General features: G+C 46.3%; 1 protein-coding gene across 2 annotated transcripts in view; it reads right to left on the minus strand.

Annotated features, from left to right (window-relative positions):
• ephb1 (EPH receptor B1) overlaps nucleotides 1-25,000 on the minus strand; it is a 94,778-nt gene that overhangs the window by 8,056 nt on the left and 61,722 nt on the right. Inside the window, exons 6-12 of one of the 2 annotated variants that reach the window (XM_084008150.1) lie at nucleotides 24,098-24,260; nucleotides 22,066-22,174; nucleotides 21,048-21,112; nucleotides 16,450-16,572; nucleotides 14,822-15,069; nucleotides 13,633-13,848; nucleotides 453-602 (exon numbers count right to left, since the gene is read on the minus strand). In XM_084008150.1, the coding sequence (XP_083864276.1) occupies nucleotides 453-602; nucleotides 13,633-13,848; nucleotides 14,822-15,069; nucleotides 16,450-16,572; nucleotides 21,048-21,112; nucleotides 22,066-22,174; nucleotides 24,098-24,260 (1,074 nt within the window). Of the gene's footprint in view, nucleotides 1-452; nucleotides 603-13,632; nucleotides 13,849-14,821; nucleotides 15,070-16,449; nucleotides 16,639-21,047; nucleotides 21,113-22,065; nucleotides 22,175-24,097; nucleotides 24,261-25,000 lie in introns of both variants that reach the window. The other variant, XM_084008149.1, reaches the window with a different exon arrangement.

Consider the following 25,000-nt stretch of genomic DNA (forward strand, 5'->3'; position numbering starts at 1 on the left):
TGATTTATTACAGCTTTCATCTGGTAGGAGATATCCTTGATTGTGTATCTATGTGGTGAAGAGACACATCGTATAACCACATCTGTACGGGAACCGGCCGCTCCATTAATGAGGCAGTTTAATCAGATTCAAACTTCTTTTTTTTCTTCCACACTGAACTAAATGTTCCTTTTTATGATCTTTATTGAACATCTCTTGAAATGGACACTTTAACTTCCTGGGAAACTACAGCTGCTTCCTAGAAACAGACGCCGTGTTATCATCGCTGAGCACGTCCTTCTGCTAATACGTACGCACGTTTTTATTATTTATTGTATTCTGCTTTGTTATTTGCACTTCCTCTTTGCTGCTGTATATAAATATGGATAAAGGCTGACGTATCTCTGATCTCACAGAAGGATACATACATGACACGAAGACAGCATTGATACAATGTTACAAACAGCGCTTACATCCTGGTTGGACATGTCCCAGTACGGTCTCTCTCCGAATGACATCACTTCCCACATGACGATGCCGTAGCTCCACACGTCACTGGCCGAGGTGAACTTCCTGTACGCGATGGCCTCCGGCGCCGTCCACCTCACTGGGATCTTCCCGCCCTGAGGAGAGAGGAGTTCACATGAAATACAGACGTCTAAAACACTCCTTCACCGTCATCAACACTCCCAGCAGCCACAACACACACAGGCGTTCGCCCTTCACGCATCGACCAGCATCCCGTTTACCCCCCATCCCCCCCACCACCACCATGTTTGAATAAAGGCAGATCGGCCGGGCTTCGGCTCGCACATCGAGTGTTTCTGTCTGTAATTGAGCTACCTGAGCCTCGGGCACGCCACGGCCCTGTTGACTGGAACTGACAGCTGCCTGTTTAAAATTCCACACACACAATGTAGACGCAGCGAGGAACACACACACACACACACACACACACACACACACACACACACACACACACACACACACACACACACACACACACACACACACACACACACACACACACACACACACACACACACACACACACACACACACAACCCAACAGCCCCTCCCCTCCCATCTACCTCCACCTCGCCACCACTTTAATAATGCCAATTAGCTGAACCTCAGCATCTGCAGATAAGCCGGTGTCAGAAACAAACCCAGGCAACACGGACCACCCTGTTAGCTTGCCCTCTTGGGGGGGGGAGGGAGGGAGAGAGGGAGAGAGAGAGGGAGTGAACGAGTCGAGGGAAAGGAGAGATAAGTGAGGAGAATGAGACAGAAAACGGCAGATGTTTAAAAAAAAGTGCACTCCTGTACGTGTGCATCTTTATTTATTATATATATATATATATATATATATATATATATATATATATGCGTCACAGGTCGCCGCATGGCACTGCAGAGGTTGGACGGCTGTGAGCTCATTAACCATCACCTCTTCAGTGTTTGACCTCTGAGAGGTCGCTGATGAAGAGGTTTAACATCCGCCCCCGAATAGAGACGGCTCCGAGAGCGGCGGGCGGCGAGGGGAGGAAGACATGAACCATGGGAGATATAAGCAGCGTGGAAGGAGAAATCTATAGCCGGAGCCCCGACCACTTCAACGCTGTTCTTTCATATCGTTTCATCTAATTTTCTCTTGCCCATTTTTTCCTTTAGTCTGAGGGCAAACGGAGCTGCAGACACAAGCCAAATATCTTCTTCTTCTTCTTCTTCCTCTTCATCTGTCAGCCTGTCAGAGGCAGCGAGCGCTTCAAGGCAATTATATGGAAGAACATACATGAGATGAAAAATGAAGAAATAAACGCTGAACAACACGAAGAAAGAAGAAGAAGTTGCTCGGAGCTAAAATCTATTCCAGCCTCTCTGTATGATTACTCTGCTTCCTCCTCGTCGGCTCCGTGGTCTGGCCTCGTGCCCCCCGGACCTGCTGGGGATGTGAGCCGAGTGTCGCTGGAATGGCCCGAGCAGAGACACAAGGCTTCTTACAAGAAGCTCGTCGTGCTGCCTCCGATGAGACACGACGTTGGTAATAACATTTCCAAGGCGGGTGAGTCAGAGGCAGCTATGCAAACCCTCAGTAATTACTGCTGTGGGCCAGTGAGCGCTCGGCCAAAAATCCTGCTTTAATAACATGAAGTGCTGAGCGGCTCATGCATATAGGGAGGGAAAAAAAACAACACATAATAAAAAGCTTTGGAGCTTTCATTCCCCCCCCAGTAAAAACGGTGTTAATACCACAGGGAATGTGTTGGGTTGGGGGGGGGGAAGCTGCTGATTTCTGTTTCGCCTTGACTGACAGAACTCTACGACGGCGTTTAAGGGCTACTGTAGGAAAAAATAATAAAAAACGGAGCCGAGAGAGGGGGACGATGCTAACAACCAGCATCTATGCTAGCTAACGTCCCATGAATGTACATGTATGTTGAATGAATGAATGAATCATCCCAACGCCTCGTTAAGGTCCTTAGGGTGATGATGTCGATGCTTATTGTTGCTTTTATTGATATGAAGACAAACTGATTGATCGGGGCGGTTGGGCTAAGATGCTAGCGGTAGCTTTCATTGTTGTCATAGCAACGGCAAATATCCGTTGTTAGCGGAACGAAGCAGCTTGTTTATATCGGCTATATATATTGATAAAGTGGGCAAAATTCTGAGAAAAAAAGTTGCAAACTTGCGAGTTTCTAAAGTGTCAAATTTAGTTTTAAATTTACTTTTTTTTCTCTGAATATTGCCGCCCTCTCTCGGCTCCGTTTTTTCTTTTTTTTCCTACAGTGGGCCTAAAACGCCGTTGTAGAATCCACACAGTCATTTATTCATTTCATTGGACAGTTAACTCAGACTTTGTGCAGATAAGTCAGGGGGGAGCTGCAGACTCTCAGCCTCGTGAGGAGAAATCTGTAATGATATCCAGTGACTCTTGATGATAAATAAAGCAGAGCCATACGGAGCCTGATTCTCCGGAGATACCGGACGGGTCTATTTTCTGCTTGATAAATGTTCGGCGCCGTGATGGCTGAAAAAGAGTGACCATAAAGGCGTGAAAAGCTGATATAAATGTGCCACAAAAATACCTTCCCCAAAAAGTATGTGCACACTCATTGACGTTAGCGATTTTTTAAACATTTCCAGCCATGTGGACGACACATCCATCCACGTCCTGATCCGGAGCACCTGGAGTATACGGCGTGCTGTCGATGCCACCAGGATGGGGTTCCACCTGGCTGTGACCGGGCTGCCGCCGCCGCCGCCGTGTCAGGCGGTGACCGGGTTGTGACAGCTAGAGCGACACGTCGAGGAAGCTGCGACCGCAACGCCAAACGTGGCGAGACCGCCGGGTTAAGAGGTGTCACGGCGAGACGAGTGCGTTCCCCGTGACAGATGAAGGATAAACATGTGGCGGTGAGGTAATGTGTGTACTTACTGGTGTCTGTAATGGTCTCGCTAGTGTGTGTGTGTGTGTGTGTGTGTGTTGACACATAGCGAGGATATGAAACACCTGTCATGTCTTCGCGGCGGCCTGAACATCCATCCAGATACCTTTGTGTCACTGACATGCTGCTGCAGGACCAAGTGGAGGAAACCCGTCGGAGACTAAAAACCGGCTTCGTCACTTCTCAGAAGCTATTTAGCGATTTCCAAATAAACGTTCTCTCCCTCATCTGGAAGGTTACAGTTTTTCTCAGTCGCTTTGGTGCTTTTCTCAGATCAGAATGAAAATTCTCAGAACTATTAGTTCAACCTCCACAACATTAAGTCATTTGTGCACATAATATTGTAGCAATTTCTCCTTCCTCTGAACAAATTGCAAAGGCTTTTGGACATGTATCAGTTGCTTTCATACAATTCTCTGCTGTTTTATAACATTATCATTTGCTTATGTCAGTCAAAATTAACTATACTTATGGAGGCTGAATAGTCGTTCCCAATAAAACTAATAGTCTTCAATTCTTGAACTAGTTATCAAATTCTGTCAAGCAAATTTGATACCTTTCTTTATCATTTTTTCCTGGAAATGTCTCCTAAATTGAAGAATTGCTCTCAGGTGAACTTCAGCTTTCACTCAGGAGGAGGTGTGTGAAGTATTAGTTGTAACCATGACAAGCCACTTGTTCACAGTCACTCAGGGATGAATCCCATGAACCCTCACTTGGCAAGCATAATGAACCGAGCAGGACATACCGTGTACCATTTCTACAAAACAGAGGAAGAGGGAGAAGAGGCCAAATACATCGTCAGATTCCTAATGAAATTAGGGCTACAGTTGTGGACCATGTTGTCAATCACGGCCTCACAATGGCTGAGGCTGGTCGGAGCGTGAACCAAATGTTGGAAGAACCACTGTGAACTGAAGCTCTACCAAAAAGTTTCTTATGTTTGGTCTAAATAAGTGACTGTAGTGTATTTTTCCCTTGCACAACGCTGTAAAATTACAAAGAGCATATACAGTAAAAATGTGAAATGTACGTATTCAGTGTCTTGTACTCACTTACTCCTCTAACTCCAGCAATGTGTAACTTTACTGTAGTTTTCAAATGGCTCTACCAGTAGTGTATAGTGTTGTCTTGAGCATTTTCAGGTAGCGTCACTGAGTTCTGACCTTTTTTTGCTTTGGAAAACACTGAGAGAATAAACTGTCATAATGAAAACATGACAAAGCCATTTGACTATCTTGTTCATGAACGATGGTGTCAAGACTTCTCATTTTGATGACACTGACAGTTTCATTGACATGAATACTTGCTTTTGAGGAATGGATGATCCATTTTAAGTGACGTGATTTTGCAGGTTATCCACTAGGTTTTTGAAGTTTGCACTAATTGTTTTGAGAAATGCACTAACTGCTGTGCAAATGTTAATAGTGATGTGAGAAAAGCACCAAAGCGACTGAGAAAAACTGTAATATAGATGTCTCCTCTTCCCTCCTTTCCTTTCCTCCTCAGACTCCAGCGATCCGTTTTCCAAACAATGCGCCCTGAAAATGGACCCGAGCACATTTACTTAGGCAGCGGAGAGTATGTACTCCATCAACATCCTTTTAATGAAATCCTGAGAGCAACGATGTGCCCTGGATGTCTGCCCCGAATGGGAGGCGAGGCAGAGTGAGAGATGGAGCGAGGCCAGGGGAGGAAGAGTGAAGGGGGAGGAAAACACAACGGCCGGTTTCCTCCACACCTAGGGAATGTGTTGTGTACCTCACAGACATGCAGAGTCAAACTTTTTTATTTTCCATTCCAAACATGATCACATAATCTCACATTTTGCTTTTAGATTTGACGAACCAACAAAAGTGTATCTATGCTGCTGCATGGGAAGGTCACAGAAAGGAACGGGGAAATGCCTTTCACCCGCAATAATGACATTCTGAGGAAGATTTAAAAAAAAGACGTATGCTTCATATTGCTGGGAGACTTTCTGCATTCTGATTCCATATCTTAAATTAATTGATTCGAGCATCTGAATTCCAATCAGGTGACATTGTAGCACAATATGGCAAAAACATATAGAAGTGTTCTCTTACTTTGTGATGTAACTTGTTAACTGAAATCAGTAATTTAATTCTTGGTTTGATGCTCCAACATGTTCCACTCTCCCTCCCTCTCCCATCCTCACCCCTCCTCGGGGTCCTGAGGGGGGTCCGCCATGTCCTGGGTGGTACGGCCGACCCCCTACCGACGCTTCCCCAACAACGCACATGGGTTACAGGCAATTCAAGCACATTAATCGTGTTTTTCACCAAAAACCTCTTTAAAAGCTGCGTTCCTTTAATCCCCTGGAGGTGATGTTAACTAGCTGTAGCCGATAAGATCCGCTAGTGTCGGAGGTCATTTCAGTAAAATTGGACTTGGGAGCTTAAAAGGTCTGATGAGTGTTAATCAGCCTCCGTTCCTGTCAGCACCCAACAGAACAGAGCGCTGCAGCAATGAGTCCTAAAAGCTGGAAATAACTTTGCACACTTGTGGTTTCGCTGCACTTCAAGTCAATACGAGTCAACACGAGCTTCAGAGACTTTATCGTTTTCTTCTCAGACGTAAAATCAGTCATTAAACGGCGCTTTGACGTGAATAACGGAACGTCATGGCTCATGCGACCGCGGTTCCTTCACAGCCTGATGGGCCTTTTTTTAAACTTCTGAGCAGCGTTTAGTTTCAACCAAAACCAACCAGGGAGCACAACACAGATCTTTTACTGTTATAGCAGCAGCTTCGGGCCAAACAGGAACATTTAACAGCTTGTTGACATTACTAAGTGAATGTCTCGATGCCCTAAATACCCACGCACAGGACGCAGGCGAGCCTTGTTAAGCCCTTCATCGGCTCATTGTTCAATGATTGGGTGCTGTTAAAGCTTCAATGGGAGACTCTTCTAGCCCTCGTGGCTGTAACCCTTCAACGGCACCACTTTTATGGTTTTATGTCCTTCTTAATCAATTTGCATATCATATAAATAAACCCCCTTAGATACCCTGCGGTGATCTGTATGCATTTCTTTTTGGTAAGATAAGTTTGTTCAGTACACAATTAGGTTAAGACAATTCAAAAACGCCGAGCATCATTAGCATCTATTCTTGTTAAATAGTTGAACAGGAGAAAAAGCTCAGCAATTGTCCTCAACAGGCATCTGCCGCGCCATCAAATTAAAATCAGATGTTTTTTCAGATCAAGTACAAAGTACTTACATTTGAGTACGTGCCGATACCAATGTCAGTACTTAATAATGCCATTAGTGTTCTGACAATGACTTTGAAAGCAGATTTTTCTCACTTCTATAGAACATGATGCTGTTGCTGACATTTGAACCCAACTTTGTGTTTCCCTAAAACACCCGTAGAGCAGTTTGCAGTAATGATGTGAGTAACTAACCGTGCAAAATCATTTAATCTGTTAAAAGATGAAAAAACTCAAGCTGAACAGGGGATCCACCTTAAAAGGTCAGCCCACCTTAAGTGGGCCTGAGCTGTTGCTAACTTCGGGGCAGTGCACTGGAGGACAGGGAAAGTGGCGACATGTGTCCACGACATCACGGCCGCTAACTCTACGGGGACGGGTGACCTAGTTGCCTGTTTTGGTTGCACACTGCAGCTGGTTGTAAATTATGGATTCAAGCTGTTTGTCCATCAGGTTGTCGTAGCAACCAAGTTAGGGTTAGGATAAGGACGGGAGGTTGCCGTTAAGTGCTATCTGTGCGGTTGAATCGGCGTAGTTTTAACAGTACAAGTACATTAGTGCAGTATCTGATACCTGATACTGTAATCAGGTACTGTAATAGTATTAATAATAACAAGTACACATATTTGATGCTTTTATCAAACTAGAGCACAACCTGAATAGGTCTCACCTTCCCTTAAATGTGGGCTAATAATGGTCTTCATGTTGTTCAAGCTTCTAGGAAGGTGGTTAGGAATACCCCCTTGTCGGTGCTTTTATTTTGAAGATCTTGAAAAGCTTTTTAAATGCTACCGCTCGAGTTAAAAGAACAGATTGCACATCCCTTTTGTACCACTGCTGTCTGCAGTACAGCATTCATACGGAGACTCGGCTCGCCAGCCGGGTATGAATCTCTTTCTCCCTGATTTAGTCGTGCACAAACCACTTTATTGTGAATCCCGCTCGGATGCAAATGCGGGCGTACCGCCACAGATGGCGAATCAATGGCCACCTTATAATGACGCTGGCGAACACGACAGAAGGCATAAATCAAGGTGGAGCGCTTTGAATGGATGCTCCCTCTTTGATGCCGGGGCCACGTATGGATCATGTTATTCTCTTTTTCCCCCCAGAACCTCCTACATATTCATCTTCATTAGCATTCCTGGATATTTTTTTCCCGCTACATTTAAATTGACTGAGCATATTAAACTCTACAATCTGAATAAAATTAGCCTGGAAACATCTTAATTAGTTTCAAACACGAGAGCAAGAGATAAAATGACTAACCACGGTAAGGAAGCGTGTTCAGCGACTTCGTGCGACTGCGGTTCTATTTCCAGCGAAGCGAGTGCAGTTTTGTGGGTTGGGAAGCCTGATGGGATCTTGCTTAGTCACTGCAGCGGTGCAGAGCATGTGCTCTCCCAATAAAACCGCCAGATGAAAGTCAGTACCAGGCATGTGTGTTTACTACTCCACGCCCTCCCCAAGCTCAAATAAGGGGAGTTGGAAATGGAAAGGCCTTGTAGGGAAATGCCAACTATTACATCAGGGATTGTTCTGAGGCTCAGACCACCCTGCGCTCTTCTGGACCGAGGTCTCGGATGTTGCTCCGATCACCACCGGAACCACTGATGCCTTCACGCTCCACAACCTTTCTAGCTCCTCTTTCGGCCCTTCAGGTATTTTCCGAGCGTCTCGTGTTCCTTCTTCTTGATGTCGGTAGCTCCATCTGTCACTACTGCTGTCGTCGGTTGTTTGTCCACCACCATGATGCTTGTTTAGCCATCACCAGTTTATCAGTCTGGATCTGGAAGTCCCACGGGATCTTATCTGGGTCCTTCTCAAACACCTTTGGAGAGGTCTTCCATTTTGACCTCCGGACTTCCAGACTAAACTCAGGCCAGAGTATGAGGAGTTTGTTTGTTTGTAGATAGACAGATGGATAGATGGATAGCTAGCTAGAAAGCTAGCTAGCTAGATAGATAGATGGATAGCTAGCTAGAAAGCTAGATAGATAGATAGATAGATAGATAGATAGATAGATAGATGGATAGATGGATAGATAGATGACAAAGTGTTAGCTTTTGGCTCGGTCCACATGCACAACGTCTGCATTTCACTTCTTGAGGCTCTGTCCCTTTAACTTGCAGAGCATTAATATTTCAGCAAAAGTTAAATAGACAGGGCAAAAAAGTGCATGGGCCTGAAGCGAGATAGCGACAGAGAGAGGAGAGGGAGAGAGAGAGAGAGAGAGAGAGAGAGAGAGAGAGAGAGAGAGAGAGAGAGAGAGGATGGATGCAAATGGAAAACAGACAAACGACAGAAACAACGGCCGATCCACAGTGTGAGCGGCGGAGCGGAGCGGAGAGAATGTCGCTCGGGTCACGGCGGTTTGACGGATGAGCTTTGTTACCGGCTCTGTGTGACCTCGCCTTTCAACCCCTCTCAGCCTCAATGACACACACAAACAAACACACACACACACACACACACACACACACACACACAGACAAAGGTACCTAGGGGACATATGTGCATACCCAGGAAAACACACACACACACTCTAACCACATGCATGCCCACTCAGTCACACAGTAGATGGCGTGACATGCGAGGCTTTGACAGCCTTCCCACACTGTCAGCTGAGACACAACCAGAGATTCCCAACCTGCGATAGACTTGACACGCTATACTCTCACATGCCAGATTTCAGAACCACATCCACTTATTTCAGCCACACACTGACTGTGCATCAAACCCCCAGAGAGAACGCCGAGATCTCTGACATCCACTCAGCCATGAATACAAAACACAAACAGTTCGAAGCCTCATTCGTCACATCAACGGCGAGTCTGACTTTGTTTTCAAAGCCTTGAAACGGGGAGAGTCTTCTCGGGTCGCCGGGTGCTCAAAAATCAATCTCTCTTTTGTCAGGTAAGCAGGGTCATCAGATCCCACGTGGACTTTTCCATCACGCTCATGCGGGCTCATTCTTACAGCATGCAAGCATGTAAATGTAATCAAATACCAGAAAGCCACAGCTGCGGAGGAATGCACAGTGGGGCTGCATGACATCATCATTCTCCTTTTTCATGACTAATCCAATATTTCCCATTATTACCTCCAACAGGTAGACACATTTCATATCGAAACATCCAGTGAGTTTCTGAATTATTATTATTTTTTTTACTAGGGCACGTCACTGTGTAAAGATCTAGACTCCTAACTTTGTTCTGAAATTCTCTTTTTTAGCGCCAAACAAATGTGATGCATGAATTAATTTCACCTGGATAATTGTGACACATAATGTAAAGCATTGCACCTGGTCTAAGTGATTACTGATGCATTTAAATACGAGTACACAAGAGGATTGTGTCAGAAAACTAAATATTCCAACTTTATGGGCAGTAACGGTGTATATTGTATAAAAAAAATACAAAATCAGTTTTGTTCTAATATCGTGCCGTCTCTCAGGTCTTTGGATTTATTAGCATACATCACCTCAGTGAGCCCGCTCTAGTCCAAGCATTGTCCTGTGAGTCTAATTAATCAGGACTTTGGTTAGCGGCCAGCGGAGAGGGAGGACAGCCACCTCCTGTCTGAGACCTCCACAACACCGCTCCACGGTGAACCCACATCCAGGGTTAACACAATTACCAGCATGTCCCCCTAACCATACACCCAGCACCTACACCACACGCTCTGTAATTGGTGCACCTACCAATTGCAGGGGGGAAAAAAATTAGAAAAGCTGTAGAGGGAAGGAGGTGATTAATTTGCAGGAGGAGGAGGTCGATGGCGATGTAAATCACGGCATGTCAGCGCAATTTAATTTTCCCCGAATTCCCTCGGCCTTGTCTGCCACGCCAGCCTTGCTTGCTGATTGGTGAGCGTCGGGTCATAGCTGAAGAAGTCAAGGAGTGAAGGGCACCATGCATAGCTTTATTACAGTATGGGACCCTGTGGAGGACCTGTCCCCCCCCTCCACGCTTGTTTGCATGTTCCACAGAGGACTGGGAGGACAGGCAGGAACCGTCCTCGTCCTCGTTATAGACCATCTATTTAAGACGTGAACATATTGACTGGCGGCTGCCTTGATTTAGAAGGAACAAAAATAGCACTGAAGACTTTATCTGGATGCGTATGATAATCAGGCAGCAGTGAAGCTCAGCCAAAGCTTTGATGTGCTTGTTTAAAAATCTCTATCAGTAAAAAAAATACAACAAAAAAAACCCACATCATCAGAAAACTTGAGTACGTTACCATCAAAACGGCTCCCCGGGTTCAGACTTCAAACCCCCGGCTGCTCTATTGACTCTGCAGATAAAGCCCTGGAGGAGACGTTGTTTGCATTAAACAACACCAAAATGCCGACTGCGATCTATAATCCGATCCCCACCTTGTACACGCGGTTTTATTAGCAAGCTCAGCGGCACCGCCGACGGGGAGGGCGCTCCTCTTTGTTGCTAAATAAGCCCCGTTCAGCAAAGGTTGGCTCCGAGGGGGTCAGGCATACAAAGCGAGCTGTTCCTGGGGAGCAATTAGCTCCTCGCCACACCGATACGAGGTCGCGTCTCCTCCGGCCCCCAAATGTTTAAACTGCACGTTTTTGCATACAACCCAAAGTATAATACCCAACAGAGAGCAGGCTTCCCTCTGGGCCCCCCCCCCGAACGCCGCCTCAAGATTTAACAGTAAGTTGGATCTCGTGTGATAATTAGCTGCGATAAGAGATCAACGGCGTCGAGGTCATCGATCATCCCCGTGGAGACGATGGCGATACCTCATACCCATCAAGCCCACAACGACATTTCTCTGCCGGGACTTTTCCCGCATGTGATGACCATATGTGGCGGGACGTGATTGGCTACAGCTGTCCACCGCCGCTGCCACTCATGCCAGCTATTTTTTTTCCAGCTCGCCCAGTTCAGGAGACTTTCGTCTCGCCCCCTCCACCAGACGTATGGCGGTACGCCAATCCATCCCTGATGGCGGCCCCATGTTCTTGGCAGCGTTCTTCGGACACTTCAGACGCCGAACCAACAACCACGAAGGCCCATCGCTTCCATCTGCTGTCCTGTCAGGGGACGCCGAAGACCTGTGGTTGTGGGCCCCAGAACACCTGTTGTCTCTGAAGGGTCCCCGTAGGGAGTACAGACCCCATCAACCCGGTCCAGATTTTGAAAATGGATCTGATCACCAATCAATGCAGCACCCATTGCTTGGCAGTCGGGTCTGCACGTATTCGGCATGTCCTGATTGGCCGGCGACGCTTATGCACATTTTCTGTGGGCGACTGGAGGATAGCATTACCAATGGAGCCCAGCAGAGGGCTCCACCTGGTCTCATAGGACTAGGGTTACAATATCGTAACTGTTATTTCTCTACCTGAGCTCAGCTACACGGGAGGAAATAAACACGAAATAAAGGCCATTGTGTGTTTTGTTTCTTCATTCTATTCTATATTTAGACGCAGACTATTTTGAGAACTCTCTCTTCTTACCCAGGTAGCAGCGACTTTGACTTCGTGCTTTTGATCTCGAGATTTGCATGTGTTGAAATACCCCTGAAACTAATTCTCGAAAGGGCTATTTTTATAGCATAATATACTCATATTTATTCAAAATATATACAGTGCTACCGCAATGCTGCACGGTGTATACGGTGAATCATTGTCAGAGCGAGCGGGAGCCCCCAAGGTGGTTTTATGAAGCTTCACTTTATGAACTCAAAACTGTAGTCCCAGACCAGACCGGCGGGGTAGGTGGTGCAGGACCACTGGAGGGTTGGTGCATCAGAATCAGGAAGGTTAATAAAATAAATAACTCAAAAGGTACGGCTGCTTTTTGTGAGCATATTCATATTGTTTCTTCAATTTACGAGTGATATTCAAATATATATACATACATCCCTTTAGGTTGAATAATAGATCATATAGAATGCTCTAATCTTGATTCCCAAGACTTTTATCAACAAAATGCAGCAACACAGAGTAAAACAAGCTACCTTTTCCAGTCTCAAAGCAGAGTCAATGTGGCGATGCTGCACATGAGCCCAGACACCCACGCACACACTCATGCCTGTGTATAAACACATCATTACCATACACACACACACACACACAGAGACTGACACTGAGATACAAACACGCACGGACTGAGGCATGCTGGGAGTCCTAATGACCTGTGCCGTGTGTTTGCGAGGGCGTAAGAGTGTGTTTTGAATTAGGAAGAGGAGAGCCAGAAGATGAACTAACGATGGCTGCTAATAATTACAGATCTGTAGTGTGGAGGAGTTAATGAGGAGCCAAAGCCTCCCATGATGCCCCAGTAATAATGAATGAGGAGGGGAGGGTGGGCGAGGGAGGAGGGGGTCGGTAGCTGTCAGTTTGAGAGGCCGCGATGCCCTTTGGTTTCTCTGGGCATGTCAACGAGAGAGGAGGCTTCCCAGAGGAGGCTCGTCTCCTCACTAATGAAGATGTGACAGACCTCTGGTCTGTGACTCACAGAGAGGAGGAGGGGGGGGACGAGGAGGACGGACAGCTAATAGAACATGAAAGGCACGGAAAAGGTGAAAGGTCGCCGAGACCTTCAACAAGAATGACACGGCGTCACAAAGGAGCAAAACATCGATGGGACTGACAGGTGGAGGCTTTTTGTTGTTGTTTCCATCGCTGCACATGTCAATACGTCAATACGGAAGATGCTAGCGGTAGCTTTCACTTGTCATAGCAACAGCAAACATCCGGTGTTAGCGGAACCAAGCAACTTGTTTATATCGGCTATATATATTCATAAACTTCGCATATTTTCTAAAATTCCTGACTTTTTTCCTCTGAATATTGCCCCCGTCTCTTGCTCTTGGCCCCCTGATACGGCATCGTACTGCACGGCCACTTAAAAGATACTTAACTTGCGGATAAAAACTACATTAGTAAAAAAGAAAGAAAGAAAAGAAGGCCTTTAAAACAAAAGGAAGTGCTCACCAGAGAGCTGGTGTAGCTGGGGTCGGAGGTGTCGTCCTGCAGGTAGCGCGACAGGCCGAAGTCGGACACTTTACACACCAGGTTGCTGTTGACCAGAATGTTGCGTGCCGCCAGGTCGCGGTGCACGTAGTTCATTTCTGAGAGGTACTTCATCCCGGCGGAGATCCCGCGCATCATCCCCACCAGCTGGATCACCGTGAACTGGCCGTCGTTTTGCTGCAGGACAGAGACGACCAATAAAATCAGGCGCTTGTTTCATCTTTGGCACGGTTTACATCAATGACAACAGCTGGAGGAGAGAGAGGGGTCAGCAAATGCTAATATGAGTGCTTTTTAATGATCATGAGCTAATTATGTCTGCTCACTAGATATTATGTGTTCTGATTGAAGGGCTGGAATATTGTTTTTTTTTCTATTAGAAAAACAAATAAATGACATGTTTGTGTTCTGATGTGTTACACAGACAACATCCAGCCCAGTGGGACTGCAGGATTATAAAGACCTGGTCCCATTATTACTGCAGCCAGAGGGAGCATGCTCACACACTGGCAACGCGTTGTCAGACCTGGCAACGCACACAGGAAACAAGCAGGCTGCTCTTTCTGCTTTAGGCTAATTAACTTCATGTATTTCAGGTTATGTTGTTTACACTGTATCTTTACAAAATCGACATCCTGAGCTCTTTATTCATTTGTAATTCTTTTTGCCTTTCATGTCCTGCTAACATCTGAGGGGAAGCGGAGTGTCATGCAGGCGTCCGACCATGCACGGCGCCCCCTACCTCCGTGTGAGCGTTCTGCAGAGGCTTTGAACCCCCAGAAACAACAGCAACAAATAAAGAGGGTGAGGCAGATCGATGGGAACACAAGTCGGATGTGGCGGTTAGGAAAGCCGACTTCAAAGAGCCCCTTTAAACCCAGCGAGATCAAAGTGGGAGAGAACACCAATCCATGAGATTGAAGGAGGGGGGACGGGGAGAAAATAATAGACGAGGTGAATATTGATCAAGCCGTACGCCCGTTCAATCCAGACCATGAAAGAGGGGCGAGGAGTTCATTAGAAGCCCCGAGCATAAATGCAGATATTAAAGAGTCCGATCCTGTTCATTGTGGTGAAGCCAATTCTCTGAATGCCGCTTGGCTCCGGGTCTTTAACGACTAACTCGTACCGGTTGGCGAACGCCACTCACCCGGAGGAAGGAGTCGAGGGCGCCGTTCTCCATGAACTCCGTGACGATCATGACCGGGCGGCTCTTCGTGACCACGCCCTCCAGGCGGATGATGTTCGGGTGATCGAACTGCCCCATGATGGACGCCTCGGACAGGAAGTCCCGCCTCTGCTTGTCCACGTAGCCCGCCTTCAGGGTCTTGATGGCGACGTAGATCTCCCTCTTGCCGGGCAGCTTCAGGCGGCCCTTGTACACCTCGCCGAATTCACCTGGAGGGAAACAACGTGTCAAAAACAATGATATTCCGTTTTTTTTTTAATACATCCCAACGTGTGACGACGCCTCGTTAAGGTCCTTGTTGCTTTTATTTATTAGGAAATCTTATGGGTGTTTATTGATCTAAGATGCTAGCGGTAGCTTTCACTTGTTGTCATAGCAACGGCAAACATCCTTGCAAATTTGCCACATTTTTTCTCTGAATATCGCCGTTTTCCCTACAGTGTCCCTAATAAGCCGTCGTAGTTGACGGAGCACACCTTCTTTGCTTTTTTCCTGCAGCAGGAAAGCATGTGGATACCACATGTGTTGGTTCACACGGAGGCTAACATACCTAATGAGATCCGGCTTGTTCCAGATGCCGCGGCCGACTCGGTTGCTAGGTGTGAGGAAGGAACGGGGGGTTCGGATACGAGGGGGAACCAGATAATTAAAGATTTCCCTTTTTTGTTGTTAATCTCACTGCGTGGCGTCTCTGCAGGACGCTGATAATTAATCAAGCACGCTCCAGATATTTACTAGAGTGCTTCGCCTGTTACTCTCTGATTGGGGAACACGAAGACACTTGGCCGGCGTTTAGGACGGATGAGTCGCGTCGCGTCGAGGAGCCAAACTGCTAAGAATATGGTGAGGGAGCGACACCAGAGTATTGGACAACAGTCAGCAGGCCTGATATAGATAAATGAAGATTCATCATTTCTGCCAAGGGCGGGGACACGAGATGTAAATAAGCTTGATAAATGACCATATTTAGATCTCATCAGCTGTACTAATCTTTCTGTGTGATGGCTTTTTGATCAGATTCATTAGAAAAAGAAATGCTGGTTGTTAGCATCGTAATAAACTCGCATATTTGTGACTTTTTTACTCTCTCAATATATATATTTTTTTACTACAGTGGCCCTAATATGCCGTTGTTTATCCACATGTACTTCCTGCTGTAAAAAGAAATATCGACATGTTGACACGCGTGTTGAAGCCAGATGCTCAGACTTCAAAGCCGTCGGCCCCTCATTAGCCGTCGGTCACTTCCAAGCTTTAACAATCCATGAAAAGAGGAGGTGACGATGAGCGAGGAGCTACTCCACATGTGAGGTTAATGGAAGGGGGGACATGTTAGAGAGCAACACTAATAGGCTCCAGAAGCAGAGAAGCTGAGGGAGTGAGTTATTTCTACTCGGGTCCCCGGGTGGACGGCCTATTTGCTGCCGGGGCATCGACATGGGCCCCTGACATGGTCCCGTCTGATGTGGCCCGCCAAAAAGGGGGCGGGGCTTGACGACCTTGAGCATAAGCAGCAGACCAAACAAGCACACAGACATATGACCTGCATGTAAATATAAACAGACACAGATAGTTTTTGTTCTCCGTACCTGCTCCGATGACCTCCTCGATCTTCACGGTGGAGACGTCGATCTCCTTTGCGAATTCTCGCACGGCCTCGTTGGGGTCCTCGTAGGTAAAGGGGTCGATGTAGATCTTCATCCCCGGGGAGCCTGAGAAGTGGGTCGGGCAGCCCAGTGGGGAGGGGCAGTTAGACATGTCGGCTCGCAAAGAGAGTTCTAGAACAACCAGAGTCCTCCATGAGCTTTCCACAAGAACACACGGCTCTTTTCATTCATTTCCCCCCCATATAAAATTGTGTTGCTTATTAAACCGGGTCAATAATAATGTGTAGTGTAGCCAATAGTGCCAGGTATAAAATGACTTTGTAATGATGTATGTACACAATGCTATGCCATTTAAATAATAATTGTTAATATATTAAAAGAACATATTTGTATTCTATAATGGCATTTCTACATCACATTTTCACATTTAACAAATAGGAAGATTTATATTTGCCTATTAAAGGTTGTTTTTATGTTAATTTTTGGACACATTTATGTATAATTGAAGGGACCCTCTACAGGAGCCATGTGGAGCCCCTAGATGTCACGGACCCCCCCTGTTGAAGACCTCTGGTCTAGTGTTGACTATTGACGAATGCAAGTCACAGACTAAATCCCAGTGTAACGATCACAACGAGCTCATTACAGTCGTACGATGATGAGAACGCCTGTTTCTGCTTTTAACAATAAAAAGTGCTCTACAAATAAAATGTATTATTATTATTATTTATTTTGCTCTGTCGTCCTCCTCAGAGATGGACAAATAGCAGATAATAAAAATAGTAATGCTGGATAATTCTGGGGAACAGCAGGATGACTCAGTATTTGGAATATGGGGAAACAGACCAGAAATAACGAGGGAGGAGGGAGAGAAGATGAAGGGATGAGGGTTTAATATAGAAAGATGTGTGTTTTTTTACCCTTTTATCCCTTAGCCTAGCAGTCTGTGCTCTTTGATAGCCGTGGAACCAATTTCCCCACAGCCGTCCCCTACAGGAGCTCACAGAGATAAAACCCACCTCGCTATCAACTACCTCTTTATGCTCTCCTGCAATAAGGTGACTCAGTTCACGGGCCGGAGACGTGGGGAAAACGGAGGCCCGGGTTCGGGAGGGGAAAAAACAAATCCAGGACACGAGGACGTCACGTGTCACATCATCATTTCTACAGCGACACCCGAGGGGCGACCCTCATCCTCGGAGCTATTTAGTCAAAACCTGCATCCATGATTGGAATGAACCCGTCTCCATCACGGCAATTTGTTGCCTGCTTGGTTTGCATAAGCCACTCGGGGGTCCGCCAGGGGGATCAGGTCTGACTCTTGGAGGGATAAAGGTGCTTCACCTTGCTCTCCACTAGAAGCTGATTCTAGTTAGTGCACTAATTACCCTGACCCCCCCCCCCCCAGCTGTGTGAAGGTAATTGCTTGTTAGAGATTCCGTACAGAACGGATCCCGAGTTAATCCATCGCAGGGTTTTAACAGCTTTGCCTTTCATAAAGTCGTTTATATTTACAAGTGTCGCCGGTGATCTCAGCGGGGAGCGTATACGTGTCACACACACACACACACACACACACACACACACACACACACACACACACACACACACACACACACGCAAACCCATTACTTTCTCATTCACAGTCCAGAGCCCACGTTCATATATAATTAAAATGCAAACAGTTTACTCCCGCCTCCCTCCGGAGCAGAGCTGCGTAACCGGATCTTTTTGTGGTCATCTGATGAAAAATAGATTCCCACTTCAATATTTCATATCTCCTGCGTTTTTTTAGTGAAGCAAATGTGTCCAAACGTCTATTTTTACAAAAAAAAAAAGAGACAAATCTGTCAGGGGAGAGGGCGTTGCTCCCTGATGACTCATAACGCAGATAACACTTCATCTCTTTTTTTAATTCCATGACTTCATACGGGACAAACTCATAAATTGAATGAATTTGGATTATAAAGGCTGAGACACAATAACTGAAGGGTCTATTCGTTGACCCGGATTATAAATGGCTGTTTACTGCGCTGCACTTAACCATGTGATTTTCACCAATGTCCAGCATTTAGCCCGTTATTAGTCGGCCCTGCTCGTTTAGTAAACGGCCCTAATGTATCCACAAATCAAGCGTGAGGCAGTAATGCTTACATTCATCTCTTGCTGGCCACGGGAACAATCGAGTTACTGCTTCCACTACACACAACGCACGTAATGCCTCCAGACAAACGGCTACGTCAGGAGGAACGGGAGCTTAAATAATCCGGAACCTTTTAAGTTAGAAGGATTCTTTCACGTGTTAGTCCTTTAGACCACATACTTACGACGCCGTATCAGGACTAGGAGAAAAAAAAAAAAAAAAAAAAACGAGCCGAGAGAGGGGGGAATATTGCAATAAAAAAGTTGCAAATTTGCCACTTTATAAATATATATCGCCGATATAAACAAGTTGCTTGGTTCCACTAACACCAGATGTTTGCCGTTGCTATGACAACAAGTGAAAGCTACCGCTAGCATCTTAGCCCAACCGCCCCGATCAATTAACACCCATAAGATGACAACATGGCCTCATATGAATAAAACTAACAATAAGCATCAACATCATCACCCTTAAGGAGGCGTTGTCACATGATGTCATGTATTAATTACAAACATAAATGTACATTCATGGAAAGTTAGCTCGCATAAATGCAGGTTGTTAGCATCATAATAAATCGCAAATTTGCAACTCCTGTTTTTCTACAGTGGCCCTAATACGCCATCGTACATTTCTTCTCCTTTCCCCTGAAAATATTTGTTATTTAGCAACTTCGGTAAACAGTAATTCTACTCTTTTTACGTGATGATCCAATCGGAAAAATAAATATAATTTATTTTCCTAAACACAAACTAATTCAAGTCATTTGATGTCGCCGCTGCAGCTGATTAGTGTTGGAATCACATCTGTGGAGATGTTCGGGTTCATCGGGTTCGACCTCTCATACCGAGGAGCACGGAGGTCAAAGACGCCTTCAGGAAGCACCTGAAGAATATTAGGTGCTGAACGATAAGTGGATGTCGGTTTGAGCAGAAGGTGCTGCAGCGACAGAGCGACCGACGGGTTTGAACATCCGCGTCGTGTGCGAAGGCATCGGGGTTAAAATCTGTTAATTAGCCGGCATTGAAAGGTTGTTAACGTGCAGCAAAGACTCAACAGGGAGTAAATGTTGGAAACGCTCCGAGGTGACGGTAACGTGTTCAGATCAGCGCTGATGATGTGATGACATCATTGCCCCCCCTCGATGCCTGTCAGGTGGGCCGGGGATTGTCTGCCTCCACAGCTGGAAACACAGCAGCTGGGTGGAAGCAGGCAGCGGCTTTTCTTTTTGTGTTTTTTTTGGGGGAGACTCACCCAAAAAAACAACAATCGCTGAGCTGTACTGTTTAATTGTTGTGTTGAATCCTGTAATTACAAAACTGCCAGTCAAGTCTTAAGAGAATAGGAGACAACAATGCATTGTGGGTTGGGGGGGAGGGAGACTTCATGGGTGTTGGCGGCGTGGAAGGTTGAAAGAATAAACGTATGAATAGGATCTCTTATCAGCGTTTTACTTCCTCTCCAACTCAAACAGCTTCTTCTTCTTCTTCTTCTTCTTCTTTTTGATGATTAGAGCTCCGAGTGTCTCTCATCTTTTGTTTATTTTCTAATGCTAATTGCATTCGGTCGCCCCAAAGATGGCCGACGACAAATCTGACTCTTCTGCCCGCGTCAAAAGGTTTTAATGAGCCCCCGGCTGCCACGCCGCCGCCACGCCGCCGCTTTGACACAAAGTAACTGAGTTGAAACGCTTTGCTGTGTCAGACGCGACCAAACTCCATCCCCTCGAGTGAGCCCCCCCCTTTCAGACTGCTAGGTCGGCAGTACACAGGGCTTTCAACTCTGTGTGTGTGTGTGTGTGTGTGTGTGTGTGTGTGTCTCCAGGCTCCTTCATCAGCCGGTGCCGGGGGGAGTGCTTGAAACACGACTCAATCACAGCGATTGTCGAGCCCTGAGAGATGACTGTCAGTCAATGTCATTGTGTAAAAGGAAGGGAGATGTCCCCCCCCCCCTCCCAGCTGATTCTCTCTGACGCCCAGCTTCCTTTTCATCAGCGTGTTAAGTACGAGGCCACGCCCCAACCTTACCGTTAGATATATCAGACATGAAAGGACAAAAGGGGGAAATCTTAAAAATATCCGAGACGAGAGCAGCAGGTTTTCACCTGCATCAAAATCGACTTATTAAAGAGGCAACCAGCTCGTTTCCGGATAGCTGCCTCACATTTTGGAGGATCCCTAACTCCTGTCGGGGGGGGATATGAAGGATTTGTACAAAGAGCATCATGTAGATGTACAGTATTACTCGGATTATTTGTAGATTTATCTAGTTTAAACAAATGGGACGAAGCATATTAATGCACGTTCTAATATTAGAGCCTGGTGGCTTATTTTTAGTCTCATTGGAATCATAATTGGATGGAATTTGTGGCTCATGAAGAAGAAGAAGTCATCTTGGACCACAGAATGTGTGTGTAGCAGCAGTGTGTGGGTTGACTCACCTCTTCCTGTGCTGTAATGCTGCAGCTTGTCACTGTACACCGCCTCCTTGGTGTACGCCCGCTTCCTGAGGGCGAGATGGCAGGATGAAAGGAAGTGTAAACGAGGCCTTATTACTCTCTTCATGTACCCGACCCCCCCCCCCCCCCGAATGTGACGCGGCTGAAATTGAATCCGTTGCGGAGGGTTAACGGTGGCAAATGAAGTTTATGAAAATGAGCTGATTTTTAATTACACCTCGATAGGATCTCTGCTTTAATCCTCCTCCTCCTCCTCCCGCCGCCACCGCATCAAAGGACCCCCCCCCCCCCCCCCCCCACCCACACACACACACACACACACAGAGTTGCACACACGGCCACTGCAGGTAAAAAATGTTTTCCGACTTTCTCACGTTTAAAAGCGGAGCTGCATAGCAACGTGTGACCATGTGACCAACCGCTGCAAAAAAAACCCCCAAAAAATGAAATTGGCTTGACTTAACGGGGCAAAGCAGGAGGTGTTGGTTCTCTACGGAATATTCCATTTAAAAAAAAAACACGTTTCCTTTCGTTCAAATTGATTTCTACAAGCAGCTCACACACACGGTTTGGTCCAGAGTATGAAACGGGGGACGTGGCTATGCTGCTAATGCTGCATGACTTAAAAACACAAAGATATTCAGGATCAGAGAATACCATCATAATATAATACTTTAAAGATGTTTCCAAGTATATCACTGTGGTGTTTAGTCAGTTATGTTAAGATTCTGATTAGAAAACTGTGCAAACGTGTTAATGTGCAACACAATTTAACGGAAATCCGACTTCATGCACTTTCTGTATCGCATAGCATGCTTTCATGATATATATGCTCCAGTTAACCAGGAACATTGCAGTGGGGGAACGTAAAACAACTCAGAGAAGCAAAAAAAAATCAAAAAGTTGAGAGTTTATTTTGTCGGGTGCGAACGGAACAACACAAGGTCACTAACTCTGCAGCTGTTTCTGGACACAAACAAAGGGGTCAAAGGTGGTTTACCTGCTGCACACGATGGAGATGGCGACGAGGGAAACGATGAAGACGACTCCGGCGGCCGCCGACCCGGCGATCAGGGGAAGCTGCTCCCTCAGCTCGGACTTGAAGTCGTCTGTGTTGCACAAAGACAAGACGGGCAGACGGTGAGCATCGGGATCAGGGATTATGTGGAGGAGGTGTAACGTGGAGAGGAGGAGGTCGGACACGCATAGATGTGAAACCCAGCTTCGAGTTTTTTGAGAAGAGGCCGAGCGACTGACAGGTTGTGTTATGATAAAGAGAGAGAGTGACAGAAAGGCATGAAGCTGTCAGCACCGAGCTGAGGAGGAAGAGCACCTTTGGATTCTCAGGTGTTGACGAGGAAGTAGTCCGCTGCCAATCAGGCAGCTCTCAGGTAGCCGGCGTGTAGGTCAGAGGGCAACAAAAAAAACGGAGCTATCTGTTGGAGAGCGACTGGTGAAACCCTGATGAGGCGACGCAGGGGGGGTTAGGATGCTGCAGGCAAATCAGCAGCTTTCTGACCCCCCCTGTAGAATGGGCCTGTTGGACTAAAGTGATAAAGGAGAACTAATGCGTCTTCACAGCAGTGTGAGAGCTGCCATATATATATATATACGGGAATCACTCACTCTTTCAACTTGAACATTTATCAAGTACTTCATGACAACAGAGGAAGTCATGTTGTGGGGGGGGGGGGGGGGGGGGGGGTCTTCCTGCTGTCTTCTGATGCACATCAGTGGGAGAGGTCCAAATAAATCTCCACCCATCACCTGAATGGGAATGACCATTTTTCCCTAACAGCCAGTGAGCTAGCTATATGTGTGTGTGTGTGTGTGTGTGTGAATGACCATTTTTCCCTAACAGCCAGTGAGCTAGCTATATGTGTGTGTGTGTGTGTCTGTGTGTGTGTGTGTTCTGGTGGTAAAAAAGGCTCCTTTTCCAATCAAGGCGGCAACCTTTAGCACACCTTCAGGAGGCGTATGGAAAGACAAAAGGGATTATTTGGGGTGGGGGGGGGTGAGGTGGTGGGATAGCAAAGGGGTTTGCCAGGAGGCGGAGCGTTGGAGGGGAGGGGGGGCAGGAGGCGGAGCGTGGGCGTGATCGCTGGCAGTCCTCTGGCGTCTGCTGCTAATTGCCCTGACGAATGTCGTGCTGTGGCGGCGAGCCAGCGGATGGGGGGGGGGCGTGACGGGGCCGCTACATCTGTTCCACGCCAGTAAACAACCACGATGATCACCATCATCATCATCATCATCATACCTCCCATCTTCCTTTAAGAACAGCATCGTCTCATCCATCGTTACCATTTTCACTAATGTGATACAACGTGTTGCCCGTCTCCGATACATACGACAACGAATCAGGGGGAAAAAAAACAAAAACAAACAGAGCCGAGGGAGGGGGGGGCAACGTTCAGAGAAAAAAAGTGGCATATTTGTGAGTTAATAAATATATATAGCAGTTATAAACAAGTTGTTTGGTTCCCACACCGGATGTTCACACACACACACACACACACACAGACACACAGACACACACACACAGACACACACACACACACACACACACACACACACACACACACACACACACACACACACACACACACACACACACACACACACACACTAATAAACTGGGTTCCAAACCCTTGCCAGTGTAGCAGGTGTTGCGGTTCCTCTTCAGCCACTTCCCTTTCCAACAATCCAAGACCCCCCCCCCCTCCCTCCCGTGGAAAAAAAAGAAAATCAATCTCATCAACTACTAATCACAGCTATGCATTCTGGGACGGCTCTCCAGCGACAGAAGGCGCTGGTGAAAAACCAATTAGCTGAGCATTTTGGAATCAAGCACGGTTAGCCGCGTGGGCAAAAAGACACTCGCCGTGTTCGAAGCACACGAACATTAACTCTGCCGTAGAAACAGAAACACAATCAAACAGCGCGGCTCCCCCTCTGCTCTCACCTCCTCATGATCACAACGCAGCAACAGATACAGAGAAACCTTAGCGAGAGACGGAGGAGGCGGGTCTCACCATCTGTGAGCGTTTGGAAGCACATCTTGCTGCTGTATTTGCCAAAGCCGGCCACGGTCCTCGCCCGCACCTGCACCACGTAGACCGTCCCGGGCCTGAGGGCCTCCACCCGGGCCGTGTTGGTCTGGCTCCGCAGGATGGTGGAGTTGATCTCAGCGTGGTCCTGGAGGAAAAACACAGGGGTTAAAGGTGACTTAGAGACCGTATCGATGTTCGATCCAGGAAACGGTCTCGGAGAAAGAGGACCAGATTTGGAGGAAATCAGTTTAGGCTGTTTTTTTTGTTTTTTTTTACAGAATACAGGAAATGTAGTCGATTTTCTTTTATAAGCATTGACAGAGGACAGATGGAAACAGCAGATTTCAGAGAGGAACAGATTAACAGAAGGAACAGAACAGTTCAGGGTCGTAAGTTAATATAGAAACTCACTATAATTCCATTTATACAGTAATCTACAGCAAGATGTCCCAATAATACAATGTCAGAATCAGAAAGTCAGTTTATTGTTTTCAAATACAAGGAGTTCGCCTTAAAGCATTAAAGCAAAGTACTGCAGTCAAGATCATAAATGAAAAAGTAAAAAATAAATAAAACAATTACCCCCCAAAAAATAAAAAAGACACTCTATATTAATATGCACTGTAATATAATAATAATATGTTGTCTGAAGTAGATTGTTGTTGTGTTTAATATGACATATCACAAAGTATTTGATGTATTCCATTAAATAAAATCCTATGGATGTATTTGACCGTTTGAATATCTGACCTCCAGCTTCCCCCTTACCTCTCTCTCTCTCTCTCTCTCTCTTTTTTTGGGGGTGGTGGTGTCTGATAGGAGGTATCTGACACGTGGGAGGAGTAATTACTTAGGCCTGTCACCTTCCTCTAACCCAGAGTGAAT

The sequence above is a fragment of the Eutrigla gurnardus genome (assembly GCF_963514095.1).
Source record: "Eutrigla gurnardus genome assembly, chromosome: 4".
In the NCBI taxonomy this organism is placed as follows: Eukaryota; Metazoa; Chordata; class Actinopteri; order Perciformes; family Triglidae; genus Eutrigla; species Eutrigla gurnardus.